The following is a 27,697-nucleotide window of genomic DNA, read 5'->3' on the forward strand; positions in this document are numbered from 1 at the left end:
CTATTTTACCAGGAGGGCAGTGAAGCACTGGAATGTGTTACCTGGAGAGGTGGTGGCATCTCCATCCATAGAAGTTTTTAAGTTCCAGCTTGAAAACAGCCTGGATGGGATGATTTAGGTAGTGTTGGTCCTGCTTTGGGCAGGGGGCTGGACTCGGTGACCTCCTGAGGTCTCTTCCAGCCCTAGGATTTTATGATTCTATGATTCAAGTGTATCTAGGTGCCTAACTCACACAGGTTACAATGGACCATACATTTTCTCATTTTCTAAATAGATCAGCTCACAGTTTTTGCTTTCTCACACAGAATATAAATTTGCTTAACCACTTTCTCAGGCCCTCTTTTACTTCTCGATTTCTCAGGCTGTAGATAAGGGGATTAAGCAGGGGAGTCAAGACTGTGTAGAAGACTGAGAATACTTTGTTCAGGTCCCTCAGGGCATCGTTTTTGGGTAAGACGTACACAATACCCAGGGTCCCATAGAAGGATGTAACCACCACGAGGTGAGAGGAGCATGTCGAAAAGGCCTTTTGCTTTCCAGTGGTGGATGAGATTCTCAGGATGGTGCCTATAATAGCCATGTATGACAGAATGGTTAACAAAAATGGAGGGAGGGTGAAAATCGAGGCAAATATGAAAGTCGTAATTTCCATGAGATGGGTGTCAGTGCTGGAAAGTTTTAACACAGGGGTGAGATCACAGAAGAAATGGTCAATTTCATTGGGGCCACAGAAAGTTAGTTGGGACACCAAGACTATTATTATGCTAATAGCAAGAAATGCACTTATCCAAGAGCCGGCTGCTAGGAAGAGACACAACCTGCTGTTCATAAGGGTTGAGTAGTGCAGGGGTTTACAGATTGCCAAATACCGATCATATGACATTACCGCCAGCAGATAACATTCTGTTGCTCCCAGAGAACCAAAGAAATACATTTGTAAAAGGCAGCCCCTAAATGAAATAGTTCTGTCCCCTGTCAGGAAGCTGGCCAGCATCCTAGGCAGGATGGTGGAGGAGTAGCAGATCTCCAAACAGGACAAATTCCCAAGGAAGAAGTACATGGGGGTGTGAAGTTGTTGATCACCCACAACCAGAGCAAAGATGAGGATGTTCCCAGCCATTGTCACAAGGTAACTAAATAAAAACAACAGGAAGAACAGGACCTGAAGTTCTGGGAGATTTCCAAACCCCAGCAGGATGAATTTGGTGACAGTGGTTTGATTTTCCCATCTGGTGTTTTCCATGGATTGCATCTAAGGGAGAGAAAATGTGACAATTTCAAGTGAAGAAGATACATGAAAAGTGTCTATAACATCTCCCACTTAATTCCAAAGCTATTGACTACCATTTAGTTGCCCAACAGTTAGGTCTTCAATCCTGATCAGGAAAGTGATCTGCCTGGCATTTGAATTCTATAATTAACATTATTTCTGTATGTAGCTAGCCTTTTATTTACCCCTTCTCTGCCTGAACGACTGGTTTTCCTAGCATACAAATCATTTATATCCCAACAACCCACTTCCTATTATGAGAGGTGACACAAGCATTCTCTTTATCTTCCAATCCAGCTGTGGCCTGGAGAGTTTTTTTCTACGTTATCTCTTGTCCAAACTCCTGCCACTCATCATATGGGCACCAGTATTCCCTGTATGCGGAGCTCTTGGGTGGCCACCAAGGGGAGATTCAGGTGTTGCCCAGCTGACCAGCAGAGCACCCACAGCTGGCAACATGTGTTTCTACTGGTGGTGGACATCTGCACATGACTTGGTGCAAATAATAAACAACATTCTGCCCCTGGATGGAAGAAGTTAAAGGGAACCTGATGGTCCACCTAGAGAGGTGGTGGAATCTCCAACCCTAGAGGTTTTCATGTCCCGGCTTGACAAGGTCCTGCCTGGATTATTTAGTTGGGGTTGGTCCTGCCTTAGGCGGAGGTCTGGACTTGATGACCTCCTGAGCTCTTTTCCAGCCCTGGGATTCTATGATTCTATGGGAACCTTAAAGGCTTTGACCATTTTAAAATAAATTCCACAACCAAAAGGAACATGGGGATCACCCAGTCTGACTTCCTATATAACACGGTGAAGAGAACTCTCCTAAGTAATTCCTAGAGTTGATCCTTTTGAAAAACATCTCACTAAATACTGTCAATGATGGAGAAGCTACCCTTGGTAAATTAGTCCGGAGCTAATGCCACACACTGATAAAAATATACACCTTATTTCCAATCAGAAGTTTTAGTGTCAACTTCCAGATGGTGTTAGACCTCTGTTAGATTGAAGACATTATTATTGAACATTTGTTCCCCTTGTAGATACTTATCAGCGGTAATCAAGTTGCCCCTTCACCTTCACTTTGGTAAGATTACATAGACTGAGCTCCTTGAATCTGTTGCTATAAGGCATGGTTTTGGATGATCCATTCATTCGTGAGGCTTTTGTTTGAACCCTCTCCAGTTGATCAGTCTTCCCATGGACTTGTGGGAATCAAAACTGTCCACAACGTTCTGGGAGCAGCTACACCATAGCCAAAGTCAGAGGTACAATAACCTCCCTGCTGTCTTTGTCATTCTTTGGTTCAGGCATCGTAGGATCCCATTAGTCCCCCACTGTCACTGGCCGACGCGCAGTTCTCCCTGATGGAGAGATCACCCATCTGATGCCATTAATCATGAAGTTGGATGCACTCAACACAGAGACCAGAGCAAGATACTTCAGCTGAAGAAACAAGAGACTGATTGACAGTAAGGGGGTGAGTACAGTCTTCCAGTGGGGTGACTCTTGTGAGTCATGACATAGACAACTGGTTCCATGGTAACAGGGAAGAATGCTTGACAGAGTCCATAAATTATAAGGGATGCCACAAACATTTTAATGCACGTGAATTTTCTTCAGTTTAAGTCAAGGAAACAGATTCTGTCAGGAATTTTCATGAGAAAAGTTGGGTGAAGTCACAGCTTTTATTGGGCTGACTTCTGCTTCGCTTGCCATCAGAAGCTGACCCGATAAAAGATACCATGTTACTCAACTTGTCTCACTAGTCCTTTGGGACCGACACAGCTACAGCAACAAAACACATATGAAATTCCATAACTACTACAGCTGGATTATATGACACAGTCCGAGGGGAGGCGGACTTGAGACCTTCATTTCATTTTACACTAAGAGTTTCCATATTTAACTGGCTGCCTGCAACTATCACCCACGTATGTCCTTTAGCAGTCCTTGCTCCTGTCTCTGCTTCAGACGAGAAGTCAACTGTTTCCCCGACAAGTAGTGATTGTATTCTCCCAAGTTAAATATTAATTTGACACATGGCTTATTCTGCTATGATAAATATAATAAAACACATAGATAGATAGATGATAGATAGATAAATAGATAGATACGGTGTATGATAGATAGATAGATAGATAGATAGATAGAGTGTATGGGGATAGATAGATAGGTAGATAGATAGATAGATACGGTGTATGAGGATAGATAGATAGATAGATAGATAGATATGGTGTATGGGGATAGATAGATATGGTGTATGAGGATAGATAGATAGATCGAGTGTATGGGGATAGATGGACGGATAGATAGATGGATAGATAGAGTGCCTAGAAACTTTGGGGAGTTAGATGCCAATGGACCTGATATCCTAAGATATTTATGTGTCTGAAGTACCCTGAGGGGCCCAGCGGGGATCACAAAAATGCCTAAGCAAGGCCTAGCACAAACGCCCACTGATTGTAATGAATGAGTTCAATGCAAGAACAGTGGTTTTATTGAAAGCTCGGGGCCCAATTCACCTCAATGTTTTCTTAAAGATCCTGCAAGATGCCTCCCTGCCTCATTAGTCACCTAATGAAATCTGGGGCCCATTGAAATTCAAGGGGAAGTGGATGTCTAAATTTCTTTGTCAGCTTTGGAAACCCCTGAAAGCACAAAAAAGCCTTCAAGTAGCACTTTAAAGATGAACAGAATAATTTAATAGGTGAGCTTTCGTAGGACAGACCCACTTCTTCGACCATCATGCATAGATGCTGAACCCGTGGAACAATTAAAATGCAACTTTACCTTTCAGAATGACAAGCAGAGTGTTGCAACATTCTGATATGATAACTTTGCTCAGTCTTGCAAACGCCACTTCTATGGCACATCTGAAATCCCCACCTGTTTGCAACGTTTCAAGTATCTCTGCATGATAGACCTGGTCCTGCTGTCATGAAGGGTGGGTGTTGTTGTGTAGACACAGCACCAGAATATGAGTGTTTTTGTGACTTACCGATGAACCTATATGAAGGTGAGTTTCCCTTAGCTCCTTTGCTGTGGGGATTTTCAAATTAATGACAAGGGGATGGCTTATTCTCGAGGCAATGAAAACACGATGGGGAGTAGTAACAAAGAGAAAGCCGTGCTAGTCTGTATACTATCAAAACAAAAAGCTTTGAAGTAGCACTTCAAAGACAAACAGAATAATTTAATAGGTGAGCTTTCGTGGGACAGACCCACTTCTTCAGACCGTAGGTAATTCTTCACACGTAATACTTGACTGCTTTTTTGCATTGATGGGGAATAGGTTTCTGATCTCAAAAGGAAGGTAAAAAAAAAAAAGAGAGAATCCTTCTAAGATCTAGTTCCCTTCTTACTCTTAAGCTGCGTCTACAAGTGCACTCTACTTCGAAGTAGCGGCACCAACTTCGAAATAGCGCCTGTCGCGTCTACACGCGTCGGGCGCTATTTCGAAGTTAACTTCGACGTTAGGCGGCGAGACGTCGAAGTCGCTAACCTCATGAGGAGATAGGAATAGCGCCCTACTTCGACGTTCAACGTCGAAGTAGGGACCGTGTAGACGATCTGCGTCTCGCAACGTCGAAATTGCTGGGTCCTCCATGGCGGCCATCAGCTGGGGGGTTGAGAGATGCTCTCTCTCCAGCCCCTGCGGGGCTCTATGGTCACCGTGGGCAGCAGCCCTTAGCCCAGGGCTTCTGGCTGCTTCTGCGGCAGCTGGGGATCTATGCTGCAGGCACAGGGTCTGCAACCAGTTGTCAGCTCTGTGGATCTTGTGTTGTTTAGTGCAACTGTGTCTGGGAGGGGCCCTTTAAGGGAGCGGCTTGCTGTTGAGTCCGCCCTGTGACCCTGTCTGCAGCTGTGCCTGGCATCCCTATTTCGATGTGTGCTACTTTGACGTGTAGACGTTCCCTCGCTGCGCCTATTTCGATGTTGGGCTGAGCAACGTCGAAGTTGAACATCGACGTTGCCGGCCCTGGAGGACGTGTAGACGTTATTCATCGAAATAGACTATTTCGATGTTGGCTGCACGTGTAGACGTAGCCTTAGACACACAAGCACACTTTATGCTCAGTCCACAACTTGTTGGAATGGTCTGAATTCTTCATCACAGCAGACTAGCCCAATGTCCCAGTGGGGCAGGTTTTCATGAATACCAGTCGGCCCTGATTCTAACTCTAACATATCTAAATATTTTAACATTAATTTAATATTAATATTAATGAGGAATTAATTTCACACCCCCCCAAGGGGGACCATCCCCCAACCCTGCTCTGATGTGCCTGTGATGGAAGGTTTTTGCCGGCAAGAGTAATTTAGGCTGCATCTACACTATGAGGTAAAATTTAATTTCAAGGCATTAGCTCAGTATTGAAACGTGACTGTCTTCACACATAATAATGTTAACTTGATTTATTGAGCCATAATACCAATTACAAAATATCACTATTACGGGCCGGGTACAGTGTCAAATTTGAATTTAAAATCTCAAATCAAGGCTAGTGTGGAAGCGCCATGGCCTTAATTCGAATTTATTAACCTCCAGAAATGTCCCGTATGTATCTACAAAGCTACGCAGTGACTCTCCAAATACAGCCGCTTCGTTGTGCATTGCTCTCCGGTGTGCAGGAAGAAGGTCAAAGTCCATGAAGTTTTGATTGAATTTGAATGTGAATTTGCATTTGAACTGGAATTCAGCAGCCCAACCCTGGAAATATAAAGGGCATCCATTATGAAAAATATCTCTTTACCCATTGTGTCACATCGCAAGAGTAGCCATCTCACTACATAGGTAGCAATTTTTAGTAGCCCTGTACTGCAATCATGAGCTCTCAGGGTAGTGATCTGACTTGCACTTCTGAGGCTCAGAAGAGAGCCCCAGCTTGGACCCACCAGGAGATTCTTGATCTCTTTGCAGTTTGGGGAGACCAATCGGTGGCCAAGAGAAACATGTCAATCGATGATCACATAGTGCATGAGATGACCACCCGAGGATGCTCCCAGGATGCTATACAGTGCCTGGTGAAGGTGAAAGAACTCCAGCAGGCCCATCAAAAAGGCTGGGAAGCCAACCAGAGGTCGGGGCAGTTCCACAAACCAGCTGCTATTATCAATAGCTGCACATGCTTATGGGGAGCGACCCCACCATGGAGCCCGGTCTGAAATATGACACTTGTGGAGTCCCTGGTACGTATTCCTAGCTGTCAGGATGATCAAACACTGGAACGAATTGCCAAGAGAGGTGGTAGAATCTCCATCACTGGAGCTATTTAAGAAGAGGTTAGATAGATGGCTTTCAGGGATGGTCTAGAAAGTGCTTGGTCCTGCCATGAGGGCAGGGGGCTGGACTCGATGGCCTCTCGAGGTCCCTTCCAGTCCTACTCTTCTATGATTCTATGATTCTATGATTCCAGGGTGAGCCCAAAGGTGCAGGGTGGCCTGGAGGAACAAGGTGCAAAGAGGAGAAAAGGAGAAATAAGCAGGGGACAGAAGAAGAAGTTGTTCCAGATAGCCCGGTGCTCTTCACCATTGACCTGGAACCCGTCCCCTCCACATGGGTCACTTCCATGCCACACCCCAATCACTCTGGAGCAAGCGGTTTGGGTGAGTATTTAGTCTGCATTCTAGAAGCAGGTTTGGGGTAGGTATAACTATAAGGTTGTGTATAGGTCCAGGTTTGCTAGCTGTAGTTCTGTGCCCCTCAGAACAGCACGTTAACATTTCTTGGGATGGAGCGTCTCTCCTCTTAGGAGATCTCCTCAGAGGCCTTGACCAGGCACTCTTGTATTTTTTTCACTAGGTTCTTGGGCAGGCCTGATTTGTTGCAACCTCCACAGTAGCACACCTTGCCACACCAGGCAACCAGATAGCAATCTGGTGTCATGGTGCCACAGGCATTTTCGCAAATTTTCCAGGCTTTTGGTCACACCGCAGGAGTAGCTGTTCTTTGCTCATATTTGTTGGTTTTAGGAGGGTGATGTCTTCTTTGGCAACCTGCAGAAGAATGGAAATTTTCATTTTTTAATGCTTCCTGCCCCTTTACATTTCCCCACCCCACAACACGGTTTGCAGGCTCTGTGGGGCTTCCTTCCCCTATGTCCCTTTTCAACCAGCATTTCTGTTCATTTTTCAGGGCTCCCCTGCACCTTGTGGCTGCTGGGCTTTTCCCATCCCAAGTCCCTTTCCCCCAGCATTTCTTTTCCAGAATCGCTTGGTGTTTTCAAGCACTCCCCAGCCACCCACGGCTGCCAGGCTTTGCTGGGTGTTTCCCCTCCCATGCCCCTTTCCAAGCACAATTTGTTTTCTGGCATCCCCTGCACCCCATGGGGGATTTTTCTGCTGGCTTTTCCCCTCCCATGTACCTTTACATCCCACCTTTCTTTAGATTATTTTTTCCCTTTACATTACTTTTAGTGTACACCAAACCCCCACACGCAGCCGTCCATTCCACACCATACTCAGCCAAGACACCTGGTGGCTTCCCTTGCTTTGCTGATCTCCCTTTCCCTGCAAAAGAGGACAATTTCTTATAGCTTACCATGTCCACAAAGCAATGTGCTGGATAAGTGATGACAAGTGATGTATTGTGAAATGAACACCAACCGTATGTACACAAAGCTGCTGTCTTTTATCCCTGTTTTTTTTTTTCAAAGCCAGGATGAAAATTGAGTTATCTCAGAAACATATACTGAAAGATCTTCCTAACCAGACCATGGGTTGGTCTGTACCTTAGATTGCCTGAAGTACATCCCTGAGATCTGTGAAAAGTTTCATAGTGTGCACTTTAATTAAGTTGACCTCAGGCCCACTGCAGACACCGTTGGATGGAAAGATTCTTTGTTGACCTAGCTAGTTCTTCTCTGAGAGACAGATTACTACAGCAGTGGAATCCTTTCCGTCATGACAGGCTAGACAGACTGGGACTTCTCAGTCTAGAAAAGAGGAGCCTGAGGGGCGATATGATAGAGGTATATAAAATCATTAATGGTGTGGAGATAGTGAATACAGAAAAGTTCTTTACTTGTTTCCATAATATAAAAGCTAGAGGACACGAAATGAAATTAATGGGTAGCAGGTTCAAAACTAATAAAAGAAAGTTTTTCTTCACACAGTGCACAGTCAACCTGTGGAACTCCTTACCGGAGGATGATGTGAAGGCCAGGACTCTAATAGAGTTTAAAAAAGAGCTCTATAAATATTTGGAGGTTAGGTCCATAGATGGCTATTAGCAAGAGGTAAGGTATGGTGCCTAACCTTTTGTCGAAGGCGGGAGATGGATGGCAGGAGACAAATCGCTTGATCATTGTCTTCGGTTCAGCTCCTCTGGCGCACCAGGCATTGGCTACAGTTGGCAGACAGGGTACTGGGCTAGATAGACCTTTGGTCTTACCCAGTATGGCCATTCTTATGTTCTTATGTTCTTAATTTTGGCCTTCATTTTGCAGACCCAGTGCCCAGCATTCCAGAGAAAAAACAAAGACGCAGAAAATGCTGTGATGGAGTGGGGGGCATGTGAGAGAGTCAGGCTGGATGTGTGTGTGACAGGCTGAGCAGCTCACAGTGGCTAAGGATGACCCCTGGGGTTGTAACCTAAGCTGGCAGGTAACACCTCTGCCCTGAACACAGAGCAGGGAGGAGCCAAGCTGGATTTGAATCAGAGGCAGTAGTTAGAAGCTGGGGGGAGAGGGAGCTGGAAGGAGCCAGCCTGGTGAGGGGGGAAGCTACACCCCACATGTGGCACCCCTCAGGCTCCTCTCCCCAGGATGGGTTGGAATGACTGTCTCTGCCAGCTGTACTGACCCCTCTGTGCTGAGCTGGGCCTCTGTCGACTAATAAACTTCCCATTCTACCTGCTGAGTGAGAGCAGATGGTGGGGGGCAGAGCTTGGGGACCTCGAACCCTGTTACAAATGCAAACAAGAACTGATCCTGCAGCCTGTGGAAAAGACTGAGGCAAAGCACATGGAGCTGACAAAGGACCCTGCTCAGCGGCGTCACAGCACAGCTGAGTGATGTCAGAGTCCGGTTCACTTTAACGAGAGAATGCAACTGTCAAAGATGAGCGAGTCTGAGGCAAAGCAAACTGAGGCTGCAGCAAAGCAGACTGAGGTCATGGCAAAGCTGATAATGGCCGTTACTGAGCAGACAGAGGTCCTGCATTCCCTGCTGCAGCTGCAGAGGCACTCCCAACCCAGCAGCGCAGCAGCTGATACCCACTGGCTAGAGTCCCCCGAGGAGAGGTAACCCACCCGCTGTTGTCGCAGTCCCCACACACACGGAGGGAGGGCAAGGTTACCCTGCTGCTCCAGACCCATTCATCTTACTGCAACTTATGTTCATAATTATGTTCATAATTATGGCATGGTATGATTTATGGGCATTATGGCAGAGAAATATATGGAAGGTGTGTGTGTGATAGATCATGCATAGAGCTGGTTTTTAAAGCATCCCTTATTGTGGCTGCCTGAGCATGGCTGCTGGTGGATGGTTGTGTAGGCAGCTGCGAATTAGCCATGCCTATGGTCTCCACTTCGAGCATATCTAGAGAAGTGGTTGTTCCCCTCTATTTGGCACTGGTGAGGCCATATCTGGAATACTGAGTCCAGTTCTGGGCCCCCCAGTATAAAAAGGATGTGGACGAGCTGGAGCAGGTTCAGAGGAGAGCAACAAAAATGAGAAAGAGGCTGGAGCACATGACATATGAGGAGAGGCTGAGGGATTTGGGCTTGTTTAGTTTACAGAAGAGAAGACTCAGGGGGGATTTAATAGCAGCCTTCAACTTCCTGAAGGGGAGCTCTAAAGAGGATGGAGAAAAACTGCTCTCAGTGGTATCAGATGGCAGAACAAGGAGCAATGGTCTGAAGTTACAGAAGGAGAGGAGTAGGTTGGATATTAGGACAAAATACTCCACCAGGATGGCGGTGAAGCACTGGAATTTGTTGCCTGGAGAAGTGGTGGATTCTCCATCCCTTGAAGTTTTTAAGTCCCAGCTTGACAAGATCCTGGCTGGGACGACTTAGTTGGAGTTGATCCTGCTTTAGGCAGAGGGCTGGATTTGTTGATCTCCGGAGGTCCCTTCCAGCCCTGGAATTCTATCATTCTAAGCATGAAGAGGTAACGGTGGGAGGGGTTGCAGATCCACTGACCAATATCTTTGAAAACTTGTGGTGATTGAGTGAGGCCCCTAGATAGTTGGAAAAAGGCAAATGTAGTGGCCACCTTTAGAAAATGGAAAATGGTGAATCCAGGAAACTAGACAGGTCTGCCTCACCTCCCTTCCCATAAAACTCATAGGCTACTTTGAAGGAGTTTACCTTTCCCTCCTACATACCTCCCAGGCCCAGCTGGACTCTTGGCATCTGAAGCAACACAAGGGCTGCGTCTACACGTGCACGCTACTTCGAAGTAGCGGCAGTAACTTCGAAATAGCGCCCGTCACGTCTACACGTGTTGGGCGCTATTTCGAAGTTGACATCGACGTTAGGCGGCGAGACGTCGAAGTCGCTAACCCCATGAGCGGATGGGAATAGCGCCCTACTTCGACGTTCAACATCGAAGTAGGGACGTGTAGACGATCCGCGTCTCGCAACATCGAAATAGCGGGGTCCTCCATGGCGGCCATCAGCTGGGGGGTTGAGAGATACTCTCTCTCCAGCCCTTGCGGGGCTCTATGGTCACCGTGGGCAGCAGCCCTTAGCCCAGGGCTTCTGGCTGCTGCTGCTGCAGCTGGGGGTCCGTGCTGCATATACAGGGTCTGCAACTAGTTGTTGGCTCTGTGTATCTTGCACTGTTTAATGAAAGTGTGTCTGGGAGGGGCCCTTTAAGGGAGCGGCTTGCTGTTGAGTCCGCCCCGTGACCCTGTCTGCAGCTGTGCCTGGCTCCCTTATTTCGATGTGTGCTACTTTGCCATGTAGACGTTCCCTCGTTGTGCCTATTTCGATGTTGGGCTGAGCAACGTCGAAGTTGAACATCGACGTTGCCAGCCTTGGAGGACGTGTAGACGTTATTCATCGAAATAGCCTATTTCGATGTCGCAACATCGAAATAAGCTATTTCGAAGTTGGGTGCACGTGTAGACGTAGCCAACATGTTTTGCAAACAAGACATCTGCTCTTCTGGAGGCAGGCCACGGGGGAGCTGTGTTGCTTGGACCAGATGTTCTCCGAGAGTTCATGTTCAAGGCCTGGGAGGAACAATGTGCCTTTACTAGAAATAGATGTGCTGAGCTAGATGAAATATATCTGATTGCTTTTCTCATAATAATGTGCTCTCACTTGATTATAAAAGCTATGGAAAAATAAACTTGGGGCCTTCAGTCTTCCAGAACTGTTGGTCCCCTGCTGTCAATTCTTTGTCTTCTTGTGTCATCCTTTGCGGCACCTCGCCTTCGGGACCTGGGAAAACATACAACATCTACAACACTACTTCTACCTCACACTGTTATTTTGAAATACCTTTGATAATCTCCGCTATGCACATGTTATTTCACATGACTTATTTCCTTTCAGTCTGAGTAGAGCACAGGTCCTTGATAAGTCTCCTCCACTTCATTCTATCTCAGGACAAAGCTTCTAGTACACCCCATGAGGGCACCAGTTGTTGTCCTTCAGTCTCAGCAGTTCTTCTCTGCCTTGTGTGAGGTCTTCCTCTTTTGTGTTTTCCTTGTGAGAGCTTGTCATTTGAGATGAAGGTTGTATTTCACATGGCGACTGTCATAGGGCAGGTGTATAGAAAGGACCCCAGAAGAGGTTACCTGACCTGTTTGGGATGCCACTGGCTATGAGTTGCCAGGCCCAGGGATAGAACCCATGAGTATAGGAGCTAAAGTCCTGAGCTCACCCATGTAAGCTAAGGGCCAGCTGTTGCTCAGCTGAAGCTGTAGAGCTGTAGAGCAGAGACTTCACTCACCACAGATGAGGTTTCTGTGCCTCTGGGTACTACATTTTGATAGTAACCATGGCTCATGGGGTCCTGCTTTGGGCAGGAGGCTGATGATCTCAGGGCTTCCACAACTCTCAAAGAGCTCGAGAGCTCTGTGGTTAAGAAATTCCTTCACTAAAACTGTGGTCCATGTTTTCCTTGAAGAGTTTAAAGAAAAGTATAGAATGCACACCATGTTGGTAGAAGTCACATGGAACATAGTTCTTGGGTAAGATGAGTCAGAAGAACTCAAACATGAGGGCTGTGATCTAGGACAGGTGGTGGCCGCCTTATGGTGAAAGAAAAGGTCTCCAACAACAGTTCTGAATTTGGTAGTGTGTCCTAGGGTCCCAGAGCTGGAAATAGTCAGCAGACACTACACAGATCCAGTGGCTTGAAAGCAGAGGCCAAAAAAGTACCCGAAAAGTTACTTGAGTACAAGTACAGGTGTGTGTGTGGGGGGGGGTGTACTTAAGTACTAGTCAATTGTGTCCCTTTGGAAAACTACTTGAGTAAAGTATCAGAGGGGTAGCCTTGTTAGTCTGGATCTGTAACAGCAACGAAGGGTCCTGTGGCACCTTATAGCCTAACAGAAAAGTTCTGAGCATGAGCTTTCGTCAGCACAGACTCACTTCATCAGATGCTGGCCATGGAAATCTGCAGGGCCGGGTATAAATAAGCCAGATCATGGCTGGGGATAACAAGTTTAGCTCAGTCAGGAAGGATGAGGCAACATCATTACAGGACCTAATCAGATCAGCCACACCATCATGGGTTCATTCAGCTGCCCATCTACCAATATAATTTATGCCATCATGTGCCAGCAATGCCCCTCTGCTATATACATCGGGCAAACAGGACAGTCTCTACGTAAAAGAATAAACGCACACAAATCAGATATCAAAAATGGCAATATACAAAAGCCCGTAGGAGAGGACTTCAGTCTCCTGGGCCACACACCGTAGAAGACTTAAAAGTAGCTATCCTACAGCAAAGAAATTTCAGGACCAGACTCCAAAGAGAAATTGCTGAGCTACAATTCACTTGAAAATTCGACACCCTCAGCTCAGGATTAAACAAAGACGGTGAATGGCTGGCTAAATACAAAAGCATCTTCCCCTCCCTTGGTGTTCACACCTCCAGATCAACTGCTGGTAGTAAGCCTCACCCTTGCTGACTGAGCTAACCTTGTTATCCCCAGCCTTGCTCTGCTGATTTATACCTTTCCCTGCAGAATTCCATGACCAGCATCTGATGAAGTGAGTATGTGCTCACGAAAGCTCATGCTCAAAACTTTTCTGTTGGTCTATAAGGTGCCACAGGACCCTTCGTTGCTGTTACTTGAGTAAAAGTACACACACACATCACATCTTGATTGCACACAAGTATTCAGAAGCAATTTAGCTGCACTTCTACTCAAGTAAATCTTAGGGTATTTTTTCCACTTCTGCTTCAAAGCACCTGAGGCCCAATTCACTGAGTCTATTCCAGACAGATTGTGGACTCTATAGCTGGGTGTTGGGCCAGGTTGTGGCAACTTCTTTGTCAGTACTATTTTATTTTGATTTATTTTATTATAAAATCAATTTATTTTTCTTCCTTTTGAGGGGAGAGGGGAAAAGATGTTTGATTAAATGGAGGTGTAAGAGTTTTGTCATATTCTGGAGGTCTATAGTTTTTGGGTTCGTTTTTGTGTTTTTTTTTTCTTTTGAGACAGCTGAAGGTTTGTTTCCTGTAAGGATGAAGAGTTTTGGGGGCTATCTGGATGGATGAACTCCAGAGGCACCAATCATTTTAATGCTGCTGGGATTTCATAGTATTAGGCTTCATGTGTTAGGTAACCTAGACCTGGGACTGACGTCTTTTAATTATTTTAAACCTAAAGAAAGGAACAAATAAATGTTGTGTCCAATGTATACAAGTTGGAAACTGGATATGCTTGTTTGAAAAGAGAGATTTTCTGTTGTTTCTTACGAACAAACTCATTTTACACAATGTGGCCAAATGTGGGCCCTGTTGAAGTCAGTGGGGTTCAGTCATTGAAAAAGAATCTGGATTTCGATCATAGTCAACACATCGCTGGATGCAAAAGTGGCTGAAGGGAGGCTGGACAAATTGCAACAAGACATGGAAGGGTGAGATTCTCATCTCCTCTTGGCCTATGCCGGTGGAGAGGAATTCCACCGAGACAATCCATTTAATACCAACAAAGTCTTGGCCCAGAGATTTGGAGTTAAACTCAGTAATAACGTAACCGCTGGTGTAAATGACTTTTCAGGGTAATTTTATTGTAGCCTCAGAGTAAGTGAGAAAGTGCCATTCCATGCACTGACCTGGTGCCCCATGCACCTTCCTGTGTGAAGAACAATTTCAGAATTTGCCGGCACCTCATGTTGATAGTCTTCTTAAATTATTTGATTCATATTTTTGTGCATGGCTGTGCACAGTAAGGATAAAGGAAACCAAAGCAGAGTGTGTGATCAGATAGACAAATAAGTATGACTGCTCCGTCCACAACCACAAATCCTTACTATGTCAAACTTTTCTCAGCTCACTGACTTCATCAACAGAGATGTCTTGTGGACACCTCCCTTCTCCATTGTGATCTCATCACCTTCCTTTCCCCCCCTACATAGACATCATCTCCTCTGCCTATGCAAGGTCACTCAACACCCCAACGTCTTCTACTGCTTCATCTCCAGCTCAAGTTCACAGGCGGAGAAAATGGATTTAAAATTGCTGAATGAGGCCAGATCCCCATCTGGAGCTCTATCAGATCAGATCCCCATCCCTGCCAAAATCAAAGGGCCAGATCTCCACTTAGGACAAACAGTCTTAACTGCTCAGAACTCAGCAGGATTGCAACAATTTACACCAGTTTAGGAGGATGCAAGGAGCTTTGAGGCTTTGCCTCTGGCTGCTTCTTTATGATCAACACCAAACACCCAGGGCAGATGGAGTGGTGGGTTCTTCTGGTGGCTGCATCACAAGAACTGCTAATGTGATGCAGGAGACAACAAAAGTAAAATAAAAAATCTGTGGTCTCCAGAGCTGACTATGGGGCATTCATGAAGGAACAGGTTGTTCCAGGCCAGCCAGGTGCTCTGGTGCCACTAGGTTCTGAGTTATTGCTCTTCTCTTGCCTTTGCTACCAATAGAAAGCTTGTTCGGCAACCTCCTTCCAAAACCCTTTGGGTCGGAGTTCTGTTTTGTTTGTTGCCAGAGTTCCTTCCAGGGATACTGCAAGCATGTGAGATCTGAGACTGGTTCTCCTCCCTTCTAGGAGTAGGTCTACACAGCAAAGTTGTTTTGAAATAACTTTCTGAGCACCTAGACAATGGAACCACTGTTACAAAATAATTTACCAAATTGGGGTAAATCTACATTGTATAAAGAATAGCGCCTATTCTCAATAATATTCTGCATCTGATGAAACAGGTCTTTGCCCATGAAAGCTTATGCTCCAAATTATGTTAGTATACAAGGTGCCACAGGACTTCTTGTTGTTCTCGAAGATATAGACTAACACAGCTACCTGTCTGATATTCTGAAATAGGTATTTTGGAATAGGGGCTGTGTAGACAGGAAATAGGGGTTATTTTCTATAGGATAAAGCTCTGATTTAGGCCATAATATTTGCTAAGAACCACTGTTTCAAAATGGAGTCTGGTAAGCCCCCCACCCCAGCCATCTGGGGAGGGCATCCCAGATGCTTTAAATAACTCCCTAGGCAGCCACATTCCAGGAAGGGACCCTGTGGGGAGGAGAATTGGACTATAGTTGACGGGTGATTGGCACAATTCTTTCACTACCTCCTGCTTTGGTCCTGCATTGCCAACATGCTTTGATTCTGTAGCGATAACACAAATGGTCATGTCCATGTGAAGATTACATCAGCATGCCAGACAAGACATCATCGCTTTACACATCAGTGCTGAGGACTGCATTCTTCAAAGGACTTGTTGTTTATAGATAAAATATTCAGTAAACTGCATGGAAACTCTCTGTAACTTCCAGATTGTTCGTTACTCCATCTGGATTGCTCACTATTCATTGATTATGCTCATTCCCTTACAGTCTGCTCCTGTTCTTTCCTCTGCCTATCAACTCTCTATATAACCACTCTTAACTTGATGCCTGTCAGTGCATTCTGAAACTCAACCCAGTTCAGAATCACTCCACCAGCTGGTTGCAACAAACCTTTGTTACTTACATACAGTGTCCAGACTTTATTCCAATATTTGAAATAAAATATTTGGCCGTTTCTACACACGTTTCAAAGAAAGTGGCATGCTAATAAATGGCCTGAAATATGATAATGAGGTACTCATACAAATTCCCTGAGCTTCATTAGCACAAAGTAACATGATTTGGAGTCCGGAAGATGTTTTTCTGGACTCCAAAATGCCGTTTAGAAGTGTGGCACTTGGGGAGTCTTCCAGAAGGAAGTCCTTGTTCTGGAGGCCCCTTCTTCTTGAAAATTTCTTGGGAAGAAGGAGCCTCTGGAAGAAGGACTTCCTCCTGGAAGGTCCCCCGCCAGGTGCCGTTCTTCTAAACGGCATTTTGGAGTCCGGAAGAATGTTGCCTGGACTGCAAATCACTTGACCTTATGTTAATGAGGCACAGGGAATTTGCATGCACATCTTATTAGCATATTTCAGGTTGTTTATTAGCCTGCTACTTTCGAAGAAAGTGTCATGTGTAAAAATGGCTGAATATTTTATTGCAAATGTTGGAATAAGGTCTGGACCCTGTATGTGAAGTAACAAAGGTTTGTTACAACCAGCTGGCGGAGTGATTCTAAACTTGGTTGAATTTCAGAATGCACTGACAGGCATCAAGTTATGAGTGGTTATATAGAGAGTTGATAGGCTGAGGAAAGAATAGGAGCAGACAGTAAGGAAATGAGCATAGTCAATGAACAATCAGTGAGCTTCAAAAGTAACGCGTAGAAACGGCCTTCCAGACTAGCTTATTACAAAATAATTCTGCTGTACAGACATAGTATTTCGGATTAGAGCCCCCAGATGCAGTTATTAAATATTAAAATTATTTAAAATATTTAAAAGACTGAGACCTGTTGGCTTAGAAAAAAGAAGACTAAGAGGGCATATGATAAAGGTCTAAAAGTCATGATTAGTGGGGAAGAGTGAATAGGGAAAACTTATTTATTTATTCCCATAACATAAGAACTAGGGATCACCAAATGACATTAATAGAGAACACATTTAAAATTAACCAAAGGAAGTTTTTCTTCATTCGGCGCAAAGTAGGACTGTGGAACTCCTTGCCAGAAGAGGTCATGAAGACCAGGACTTTACCAGGGTTCAAAAAGGAGCTTGATAAATTCATGGAGGTTAGTTCCATCAATGACTATTGACCGGGGTGGCTAGTAATGGTGTCAGAGGCTGAAATGCACATCAGGAGAGGGAGCGCTTTGGTGATTTCCTGTTCTGCTCACTCACTCTGGGACAACAAGCATTGGCCCATGTCGGAAGACAGGACGTTGACCTAGATGGAGCTTTGGTCTGATGAGCTATGTCTACACTAGAGAGTTCATGGAGCATCTACCCACGAAAGGCATTTTGTCAACTCTCTGTCGGCAAAACTTGTCACTTCCACCAATAACCTTCTGTGATCAGGAAGACACCTTTGTCAACAGTTTCCGTGTACAAAAAAGCCATATAGAATCTCCAGGTGTCCTCTGTTGACAAACGGGGCTTTCGGATGAGGGGGCAGCCCTGTTTGCTGAGCTTCCAGTTGGCCTTTTGTAGAGACAGAGGCTGTCCAGTCTGGCCAGTCTCTGCCAATGGAGTGGATCACTTTTTCAATCAGCTTTTGTGTGTGGATGCACTCTGTAGGCAGAAGGTTTGCCAAAAGGTCTCTTCCAGAAGTAACTTATGTCGACAGATTGCTATAGGGTAAATGTAGGAACCCAGTGTGGTCAGGAACTCCAGAATAAAGGATTGCAGAATAACTTTACTGTGGAGACATACCCCTAGGGGATTAAGCTGAGTTAGGTCCCTAGGGCAGTTTGCTTCTGTGCCGAGATCAGAGCTGGGCTCCCAGCACTGGATACCAGACTCAGCTGTTTAGTCCCAGGCATGCTAGACATATCCTGGGATTTGGTCTTGTTTGCAGCCTGAACAACCTGATTTTCAGTTCTGGGAGAGGCTTTTCTGTCCCTCTTCTATTTAGTCCTTCACCACTCAGCCCAGCCTGCCCAAGGAAGAACCAGTGAACACCCAGCCATGGAGTGAGTCCTTGTCTGTGTGGAACTGCGGAGAGACTCAGTCACTCAGGATATCTGGTGGAGGGGCAGGAAAACACCTGAAAAATAACACAGTGTTGGGAGAATTATTTGTCACATGCACCAGATTATGGCAAACACTCTGCAAAGCCAGGTGTGGTAAGTGTGTTATATCGACTGTAGGTACTCATATACTGGACAAATTTCATAATACAACTTTTTTCGGGGGGGGGTTGTATAATTTAATCAAACTTTTAGAGATGTTCAGAGGAGGTTGTTGGGGGTGGGGGGTTCCCTAGCAGAAAACAGATTGTGAAACCTAGACTATACTTGGTCCTGCCATGAGGGCAGGGGGCTGGACTCGATGACCTCTCAAGGTCCCTTCCAGTCCGAGCATTCTATGATTCTATGATTCCAGACTTCTTTTTTTCTGTTTGTGGTTGTTGAGAACCAGAGAGTTTCAGATGAACAGCTAAAAATCAAAAGATATTCACCCCAAGGAGGAAAAAGAGAAAGAGCAGGGACAGGGTTGTGCCTCCTAGACACCAATGTTGTGAGATATGACTCCGGCGAATCAGGATGGATTTCTATCTGTCACTGGGATCCTCTCTCTTTGTTCTTACCTCCATAGCCATCACGCTGGAAACTGAGGAAGGAAAATGTCCAACCGAACGACCATAACCGAGTTCCTTCTCTTGGGTTTCTCTGAGGTTCGGGAACTGCAGATTTTTCACTTTGTGGTGTTCCTGGTGATTTACCTGGCAGCCCTGTTGGGGAACCTTCTCATTGTCACAGCTGTAGCCCTAGACCACCGTCTTCACACCCCCATGTACTTCTTCCTTGCAAATCTCTCCATGCTAGATCTTGGCTCCATCTCTGTCACTGTCCCCAAATCCATGGCCAACTCCCTCCTGAACTCCAGGTCCATTTCTTATCCTTCCTGCATCACCCAAGTCTTTCTCTTTATAGTCTTTGTGGTAGCCGATCTCGCCTTGCTCACCATCATGGCATACGACCGAAATGTGGCCATCTGCCAACCGCTGCACTACGAGAGAGTAATGAACAGGGGAGCATGTGTCCAAATGGCCGCCAGTGCGTGGATTGCGGGTGTTGTCTCCTCTGCCTTGCATACTGGGAACACTTTCAGGTTACCCTTTTGCCAGTCCAACGTCCTCAACCAGTTCTTCTGCGAAATCCCCCAGCTGCTCAAGCTGGCCTGCTCAGAGGACTACCTCAGTGAAGTTGGGATTATTGCCTTTAGTGTGTTTTTAGTTTTAAACTGCTTTGTTTTTATAATTGTGTCGTATGTTCAAATCTTCAAAGCTGTGCTGAGAATCCCTTCTGAGAGCATCCGGCACAAAGCCATCTCTACCTGCCTTCCTCACCTCATTGTCATCTCCTTGTTCACTTTCACTGAGGCCTTTGCCTACCTCAAGCCCACATCCAGCTCACCATCGAGTCTGGATATTGTGGTGGGTATTCTCTACGCCGTGGTACCTCCAGTGATGAATCCCATCATCTACACCCTGAGGAACAGGGAGATCAAAGCTGCATTTAAGAAACTAATTGTGTGGAAGCTATTCACTGAGAATTGAAATCTCCTTCATTGCTCCTGGACTGGAAGTTCATTCTGAATTTTTTTGTTGTCATAATCAGTTAATGATAAAATCATCTCATTAAGATCATTGCAGACAATTTGCTTATTCATGCATAAAAATCAGACCGATTGCCCAGGTGTCGACGAGTTCTTGAAGGATTACACCCATGCAACAGAAGCAGAATCAAAATATGTATCTGTAAGTTGCATGCATATCTATCTATCTATCCCCATACACCGTATCTATCTGTCTATCTATCTATCTATCTATCCCCACACACTCCGTCTCTCTCTCTCTCCCTCTCTCTCTCTCTCTAATATCTCACAGAGTTCTGAAATACTGTCATTACCCTATCTGGGCTTCTTACACACAATATTGGTAGTTGTAGATCAGTTTCTAGTGGACCACATTTATTTTGGTGGCAAAAAACGTGTTTATGTATGACAGGTTTGGCCTGTGTTTGTCTTGTTCCTTTCTTCCCAGTTTTGTTCATTGATCCATTGATTATTTTTGGGGCTGTGTCTTTCTGACTGTGGCAAATGTTTGTCTCACTGGTGGCATTTTGTCCTCCCTCTGTGTTACTGATGTCATGTTATATGTGATGAGGTTTTTATGAGTGATGTGAATATTTTCCTGTCCCATTGATGAAGAATTGGGAAAAAAGTTTCCATGGATGTCTGGACAGCTGAGTTCCTGCTCCAAACATCACTGTCGTGCTGATGGGATCGTTTGAGGTATTTGTGATGTGAGGGGTAATGTAAGCTGGTGAGTGGACCGCATGATGGCCCTTCTTTATCTCAGTGGTCTGCAAGACTGTCAGAAGCAAGACAGTCTCCTGGGATAGGGTAGTTTTGCTAACTGAGCGGGCATGCCGAGAATTTGCAGGGTGTGCCAGCTGAAACACAGCCATACGTTAATTGGTTCCAAAGAGAACTCCAGGCTTTCACAGTCAATGCTGTGTTCGGTCGTCACTCATCTCACTTCACAGGCCCTTGCTTGATGTGCATGTCACTCTTGTAATATGATAGAATTATAGAATTCAAGGGCTGGAAGAGACCTCAGGAGGTCATCGAGTCCAGCCCCCTGCCTAAAGCATGATCAACCTCAAGTAAATCATCCCAGGAAGGACTTTGTCAAGCCGGGACTTAAAAACCTCGAGGGATGTGAAGATTCTGCCTCTTCTCTCAGTAACACATTCCAGTGCTGTTTCACCTCCTGGTGAAATGGTTTTTCCTAATATCCAACTTACACTTCTCCCAGGCTCAGCGGAGGGCAACAAAAATGATTAAGGGGATGGAGCACAAGACCTATGAGGAGAGGCTGAGGGATTTGGGCTTGTTTAGTTTACAGAAGAGAAGACTTAGGGGTTATTTAATAGCAGCTTTCAACTTCCTGAAGAGGAGCTCTAAAGAGAACGGTGAAAAACTGTTCTCAGTGGTGTCAGATGGCAGAAGAAGGAGCAATGGCCTGATGTTAAAGAGGGAGAAGTGTAGGTTGGATATTAGGAAAAACTATTTCAACAGGAGGGTGGTGAAGCACTGGAATGTGTTGCCTAGGGAGAAAGTGGATCCTCGGTCCCTTGTGGTTTTTAAGTCCTAGCTTGACAGGGTCCTGGCTGGGATGACTTAGTTGGGCTTGATCCTTCTTGAAGCAGGGGGCTGGACTCAATGACCTCCTGAGGTCCCTTCCAGCCCTATGATTCTATGATTCACTGTAATATGAGACCATTGCTCCTTGTTCTGCCATCCGTCACTACTGAGAACAGCCTCTCTCCATCCTCTTTAGAACCCCTTTTCAGGAAGTTGAAGGCTGCTATCTAATCGCCCCTCACTCGTCTCTCCTGTAAACTAAATAAGCCAAAATCCTGCAGCTTCTCCTCATTGCTCATGTGCTCCAGACCCCTCACCATTTTGGTTGCCCTGTGCTGGTTTCTCTCTAATACATCCACTTCCTATCTCCACTGGGGGGCCCAGAACTGGATGAAATACTCCAGATGTGGCTTCACCAGTGCCAAGTAGAGGGGAATAATAACTTCTCTAGATCTACTGGAAATGCTTCTCCTATTGTACCCCAATATGACATTAGCCTTCTTGGCTACAAGGACACACTCTTGACTCATATCCAGCCTCTCATCTATTGTAATCCCCAGGTCTTTTTCTGCTGCATTGCTACTTAGCCTGTCAGCACCCAGCCTGTAACAATTCGTGGGATTCTTCCACCCAAGTGCCTTGGGGAAAACACCCCTCTGAGGACGAATGCCAGCAGAATGTGGTAACGCTGTATGTGGGCAGTCCTAGTGGCCACACAGAGAACCCCAACAGTTTGCATGTGGCCGAGGATAACAGGCTGCCCGGCACTGGGTTAGAACTGCTAGATCCTTACAAATTCAGATATATAAATAAATACTGTATTGTCCTTCTTATGAAGGACAGGCTTTTTTGGAAAAGAAAACTATTACATTATTTCTTTAAGAAAACTTGTATGATAGTCAGAAGGGCAAATTTTTATCCTTACAAACTATTGCTGGGAGGGGTCTGGAATGGCAGTGTAATATTTTCTTGTATGTTGCACTTTGTTCCTACTGTGGTCAATAAATTTCAAATACACTGTGGTCAATGAATGGTATTTTGTAGAGAGAAGTTTGTCTTGTCACTATGCTTGCTACTGATCACAGCTCCGATGGGAAAAACTTCAGGTACCGCATAAGGTGGAAGATGCCGCCATTAGGTGCACAAGTTGTGATGGTCTGGGGTCCAGTTTGAGAGGAGAAAAATGCGAGAGTCCTAGAATCCTAGGGCTCGAAGTGACCTCAGGAGGTCATCAAGTCCAGTCCTCTGCTTAAAGCAGGACTAACCCAATTAAATCATCCCTTCCAGGGCTCTGTCAAGCTGGGACTTAAAAACCTCTAGGGATGGAAGTTCCACCACCTCTCTGGGTAACACATTCCAGTGCTTCACCGCCAATCCATGTAACTTAACTCCCAATCACAATTCCACCCAAGGAGAGGGACAGGCACAAAGGTGAAAACAGAAGGTATCAACTTAGAGAGCAGAGCAGAGAGCAGAGGTGAAGCCAAACCTGAAACCATGACCCATGGGATTTCACTATTCACTTCTAAGGATTGATTTGGAATTGGCCAATAGCTGCTTATCCAATTGAGTCAAGAGTTTAGCCGTTGTCTATTATTATTATTATTATTATTATTATTATTAAGAATCTCATTGGTGCATATTTGTGTATACTACGTGAACAAGAGATAAAAGCAGAATATGTACTAGATCGTGTATAATCAATGCCTCTGTTTCTGACCATCACTGTTGATGTCCATGTTTTCCTTGAGATTCTTCATTATTCAGTGGTCCTCATAAAAGAACTTTTGCAAAATATTTCATCCTCCATAGGTTATTTGCAAGAACTTCATGACATTCATTGTGTCTAGGCTCTGAAATATTTTGATAAGATGGATTTAGTATGCTTCCTTTTTTTTTTCCTTTTGGGATATTGTGGATACTTAGTTAGTTTTCTTAAAAGGTCAAAATTGTCATAGCTTCCCATCCAAACAGGCAATAAAAATGAATTTAAAAGTTATCTCTGTTGCTTTTCTTCAGTGAGGCACTGATCTAAAGAAAACAAAAATGAATACATATGGGAATATCTTGTGGTTTTATCTGCAGGTTGGTCTACATTTACATACAAACTTTAAACATGGCTGTGATTGGAGTTTCTCTATATAATGACTAAACATAAATCCTCAGTGAGGTAATTCCTAAGTTATTATCCACACACAACCCTAGATTTTTCAGGTGCCTTACCAGTCCTTGGAATCACAAATAAAGTTTCCAAAAATACGCCAACATTTGAAATGGCCCCCTAGTGAGTCAGGAGTATCCGGAGGGCTTCAGGATGAAGGGGGACATTGCCAAAATGCAGTCACTTAATGTCTACCTTGAACTATCTGCCAGCCACAGAAGTAGTGCAGAAGCAAGGAGAGGCAGTGACAAAGAAAAAGACTCGAAAATTGTGAAGATACTCCTCGAGTGTGATTGTGGTCAAAGTGATGAATGTGAGCCTTGGATGCAGAGATATTGGACTCTTAAGCAACAATACAGGAGTTATTTGGAGGGGGGATATAGCTCTGTAGTTTGAGTATTGGCTTGCTAAACCCACTGGTGTGATTTCAAGCCTTGAAGAGGCAATTTGGGGTAAATAGATGTCAGGTATGGTGCTTGGTCCTACCAAGAAGGCAGGGGACTGGATTAGATGAGGTCCTTTCCAGCTCTAGGAGATGTGTGTGTTCACTATAGGTACTTTCATATTTCACCTCTGTGGTCAGTCCTAATGGCACAGCTACTGAGATATTTTGCTCTTCTTCACAGCACAAGGAAGAGGGTCATAAATTGGAAAGGGTTCAGAGAAGAGCTGAGAAAAGTTAAAGGGTTGGAAACAAGGTCAGATAGGCTACATCTACATTAGCAGGTTCCTTTGGAAAAGCAGGCCCTTTTTCAAAAGAACATGCATTCATTCAATCCAAAATCAAAGAAACACAGGTCCTCTTCCAGAAGCTTTCCTTTGCTCCTGGATTAGGAAGAACACCTTCTTTGGAAAGCTTATTTTAAAAAAAGCATGTGTAGCTACTCAGAAGGTCCTTCTTTTGAAAGAACAGTTCCCATGATGCTAGATTTTTTTGATACTTGGCCTGTTCTTTTGAAAGAGCAGGGGCTGTGTGGATGGTCTCTATTGAAAGAGTGGGTCAATCTTTTGATCCGTTTCTTTGTGTGCGGATGTGCTCTTTCAAAAGAAGAGCTTTCCAAAGACATCTGTCAGAAGAACATCTTTTGAAACACTGCTGTAGTGTAGATGTAGCCGCAATGACAGAATCAAGGAGGTCAATCTCTTCGGCATAACAAAGAGAGATTTAACGGGTGACTGTTGGAAAAGTTCTTGATTTTCATTTGTGTCTCTTGAACTAAAAGGCAAGAGAACAAGGACGGCTGTTAAAAGGCAGGCTCTGAACTCCAATGGCCAAATGCCCATTTTCAGGAGTGTCCAATCTTTTCCTAAAGACACCTAACTATCTTAAAAGCATGGCCCTTATTCTCTAGGGAGTCAGAGAACTTTTCAGTATCTGTTACACTCCATTGTCACAACCGCACCTAGTCCATGCCATTTTGGGCACCCTTCCGAACTTGTATTTGCCATCTTCTTAAAGGCTAGGTCTACACAAGCCCTTTCCTTTCGGAAGAGAGAAAGGTTCAAAAGATGCTAATGAGGCTCTTCCATGAATATGCAGTGCCTCGTTAGCATAATGGTAGCCACAGTGATTTGAAAGTGCGGCTTTTCGAATCGCACACCACCTGTGGAGATGGGAACCTTCCGAAAGGACACGCCCAGTTTTTAAAAGCCCTTTCTTCCTAACACCAGATAGCATCTTTCAAACCCACCCATTAACATGCCCCTTTTTGGAAGGGGCTCATGTAGACACAGGGAAATAGTCAGACACTCCTTGAAACAATTATTTTGAACTTTAGTGTCAAATGTTCCTTTCATTTGGGTCCAATCCTGCGAAGTGACATACCTGAGTTGACTCGTCTGTCTTGAAGTTCTTTTTTTCACACCTCTTGGATTGTATGTTAATACAGGTTGAACCTCTCTAGACTGAAAATCCCTTGCCTGGACACATCTGTAATCTGGCATGATTTTAGTTTGCTGGATGACCAATTATCATTGGTGTGGCCACATTTCCCAGAGTCACATAAAATTTATTTGTCATCTCCAGTCCTGGCTCTCCATGTTCTGTGCTGTTATTTGGTTGTAATTTACCCCTAAATGTCTTCTTAGAGCCCAGCAAGCAGTGGAAGTGTTCATAATCTGCTAGACAATGTTGACCTCCTGTGGTCTGTCAAATTCTTCCATTCAGCACAGGTAAGTTCCCAAAGATGCCAGATGAGAGACGTTCAACTTGTAGGGAGCTTGTCTTGTGGAAGTTTTCTCTCTCATCTGTGAGCTCCATCCAGATACGGGAAGTACAAGGGCTGCAAACAGATATTGTGGGGAGGGTTCCCTGAAAGCTAAACATTTGGGCCCAGGAGAGATTCAGGTGCTGCCTACCTCATTAGGAGAGCACTGACAGCAGACAATGTATTTCTATTGGTGGTGCATATCCACTCATGGCTTAGTGCCTATAACAAAATTTATTCTGCCCATGGGTGGAAAAAATTAGAGGGAACCCTGATTCTGGGGTCAGGGGCAGAACAACAAATTATGGTGCTCATGAAGTGGGAGGGTGGTATGACAGGAGGGCTGGGGCTGGACTGTGGCCTGAATTCCAGGGGTAGAGGCAAGGAAGCCAAAACATCCACTATACCATTGACAGACCCCTGAAACAGTCTGGAGTTGTCTCCCAAAATGCTGATGAGGGGTGTGCTGCAGAGCTGAACTCGCCCACACCAAATGCACCACAACTTTTCATTGGCAACGGTCGCCTTTTGTAAAGGATAACTCAGTTTCCCCAGAGAGAACACAAAGGGACTGGGACTGGGAGATGGACCTACAGGTTGAACCTCTCTTGTCTGGCACCCTTGGGTCCTGACCAGTGCTGGACAAGAGAATTTGTTGGATCACGAGAGGTCAGTATTGTATAATACGTTAACAGCACTTCCACTGCTTACTGGGCTCTTAGAAGACATGGGTAAATTACAGCTAAATAACAGCACAAAGCACAGAAAGTCAGGACTGGTGGCTGTAGACACATTTTTGGGATTATGGGAAACTCGGCCACACCCATGATAAGTGGTCATTCAGCTAGCTAAAACCTTGCCTGGTTACAGATGTTGCTGTAGCGTGCCGAGCTAGAGACATTCAACCTGTACTTTCTTCCACCTCTGAGGAGGTCCCTTTAGATCAGGGCTGATCCTTGGTCTCTGCTGACGCTGTTCTCCTGGGGTGGTCAACTGCTTCCAGTTTGGATGGCTGGGGTGTTTGGTGAGCACGCTTGTGACATGGCTAAGGCGTTGAGGCACAGCACCAATCTCTTTACTACTCTCCATGTATCTGACAAAGCGGGTCTTTGCCCACTAAAGCTTATGCTCCAAAAAATCTGTTCATCTATAAGGTGCCACAGGACTTCTCATTGTTTTCTGCCTTTTTACTCTTATTTCTAGTTCTTGGTTTTCGTTCCCCAGACCTCTTGTGTTAGGGGACATGCTCGTAAGAAATCTGTTAGATTTTGCTCTCATGACTTCCTTATTCATGCTTTGATGTCCAGTGTTTCCTCCACATTCCAACCCTAGGACTCTGTGCTCTGAACTACCTGTGGGATTTTGTCTTCTGCCCCCATAAACTTAATTTAAAGTCCTCCTTACTAGGTTAGCCAGCCTGTATCCAAAGATATTTTCCTACTTCTTGATGGATGAACCTATCTGTTCTTAGAGCCTTCTTCTGAGGAAACTGAAGGCCTCCTTCCAGCACAGCCAGACATTCGCCTCTGACAGGTGTATGTCTCTTCCGGGGACACTATCCTTGCTAATGATATAATGCTAATGATATGCTAATGATAAGAAAATAAGGCTGATCCTACACCCATGTCTTGGGCACAGCCTGCAGGATGTAGGACCTCCAGGTTCAAATCCCTCCTGTGAGTAATTGAATTCCAATC

At 45.0% G+C, this 27,697-nt stretch overlaps 2 protein-coding genes across 2 annotated transcripts; one reads left to right on the forward strand and one right to left on the reverse strand.

The window, feature by feature from the left end:
* Window positions 1–280: 280 nt before the first annotated feature.
* Window positions 281–10,696, reverse strand: LOC142004878 (olfactory receptor 6N1-like). The gene is made up of 2 exons (XM_074982560.1): window positions 10,686–10,696; window positions 281–1,229 (listed from the first exon to the last, which is right to left on the reverse strand). Exon 2 carries the CDS (start codon window positions 1,118–1,120, stop codon window positions 281–283), a length of 840 nt encoding a protein of 279 aa, XP_074838661.1. The 5' UTR covers window positions 1,121–1,229; window positions 10,686–10,696.
* An 8,408-nt stretch (window positions 10,697–19,104) lies between these two features.
* LOC142004697 (olfactory receptor 14A16-like) lies at window positions 19,105–20,040 on the forward strand. The gene has a single exon (XM_074982353.1). The coding sequence runs from the start codon at window positions 19,105–19,107 to the stop codon at window positions 20,038–20,040; it is 936 nt and encodes a 311-aa protein (XP_074838454.1).
* Window positions 20,041–27,697: the final 7,657 nt, after the last annotated feature.

This window comes from Carettochelys insculpta, chromosome 32 (assembly GCF_033958435.1).
Source record: "Carettochelys insculpta isolate YL-2023 chromosome 32, ASM3395843v1, whole genome shotgun sequence".
Classification (NCBI taxonomy): domain Eukaryota; kingdom Metazoa; phylum Chordata; order Testudines; family Carettochelyidae; genus Carettochelys; species Carettochelys insculpta.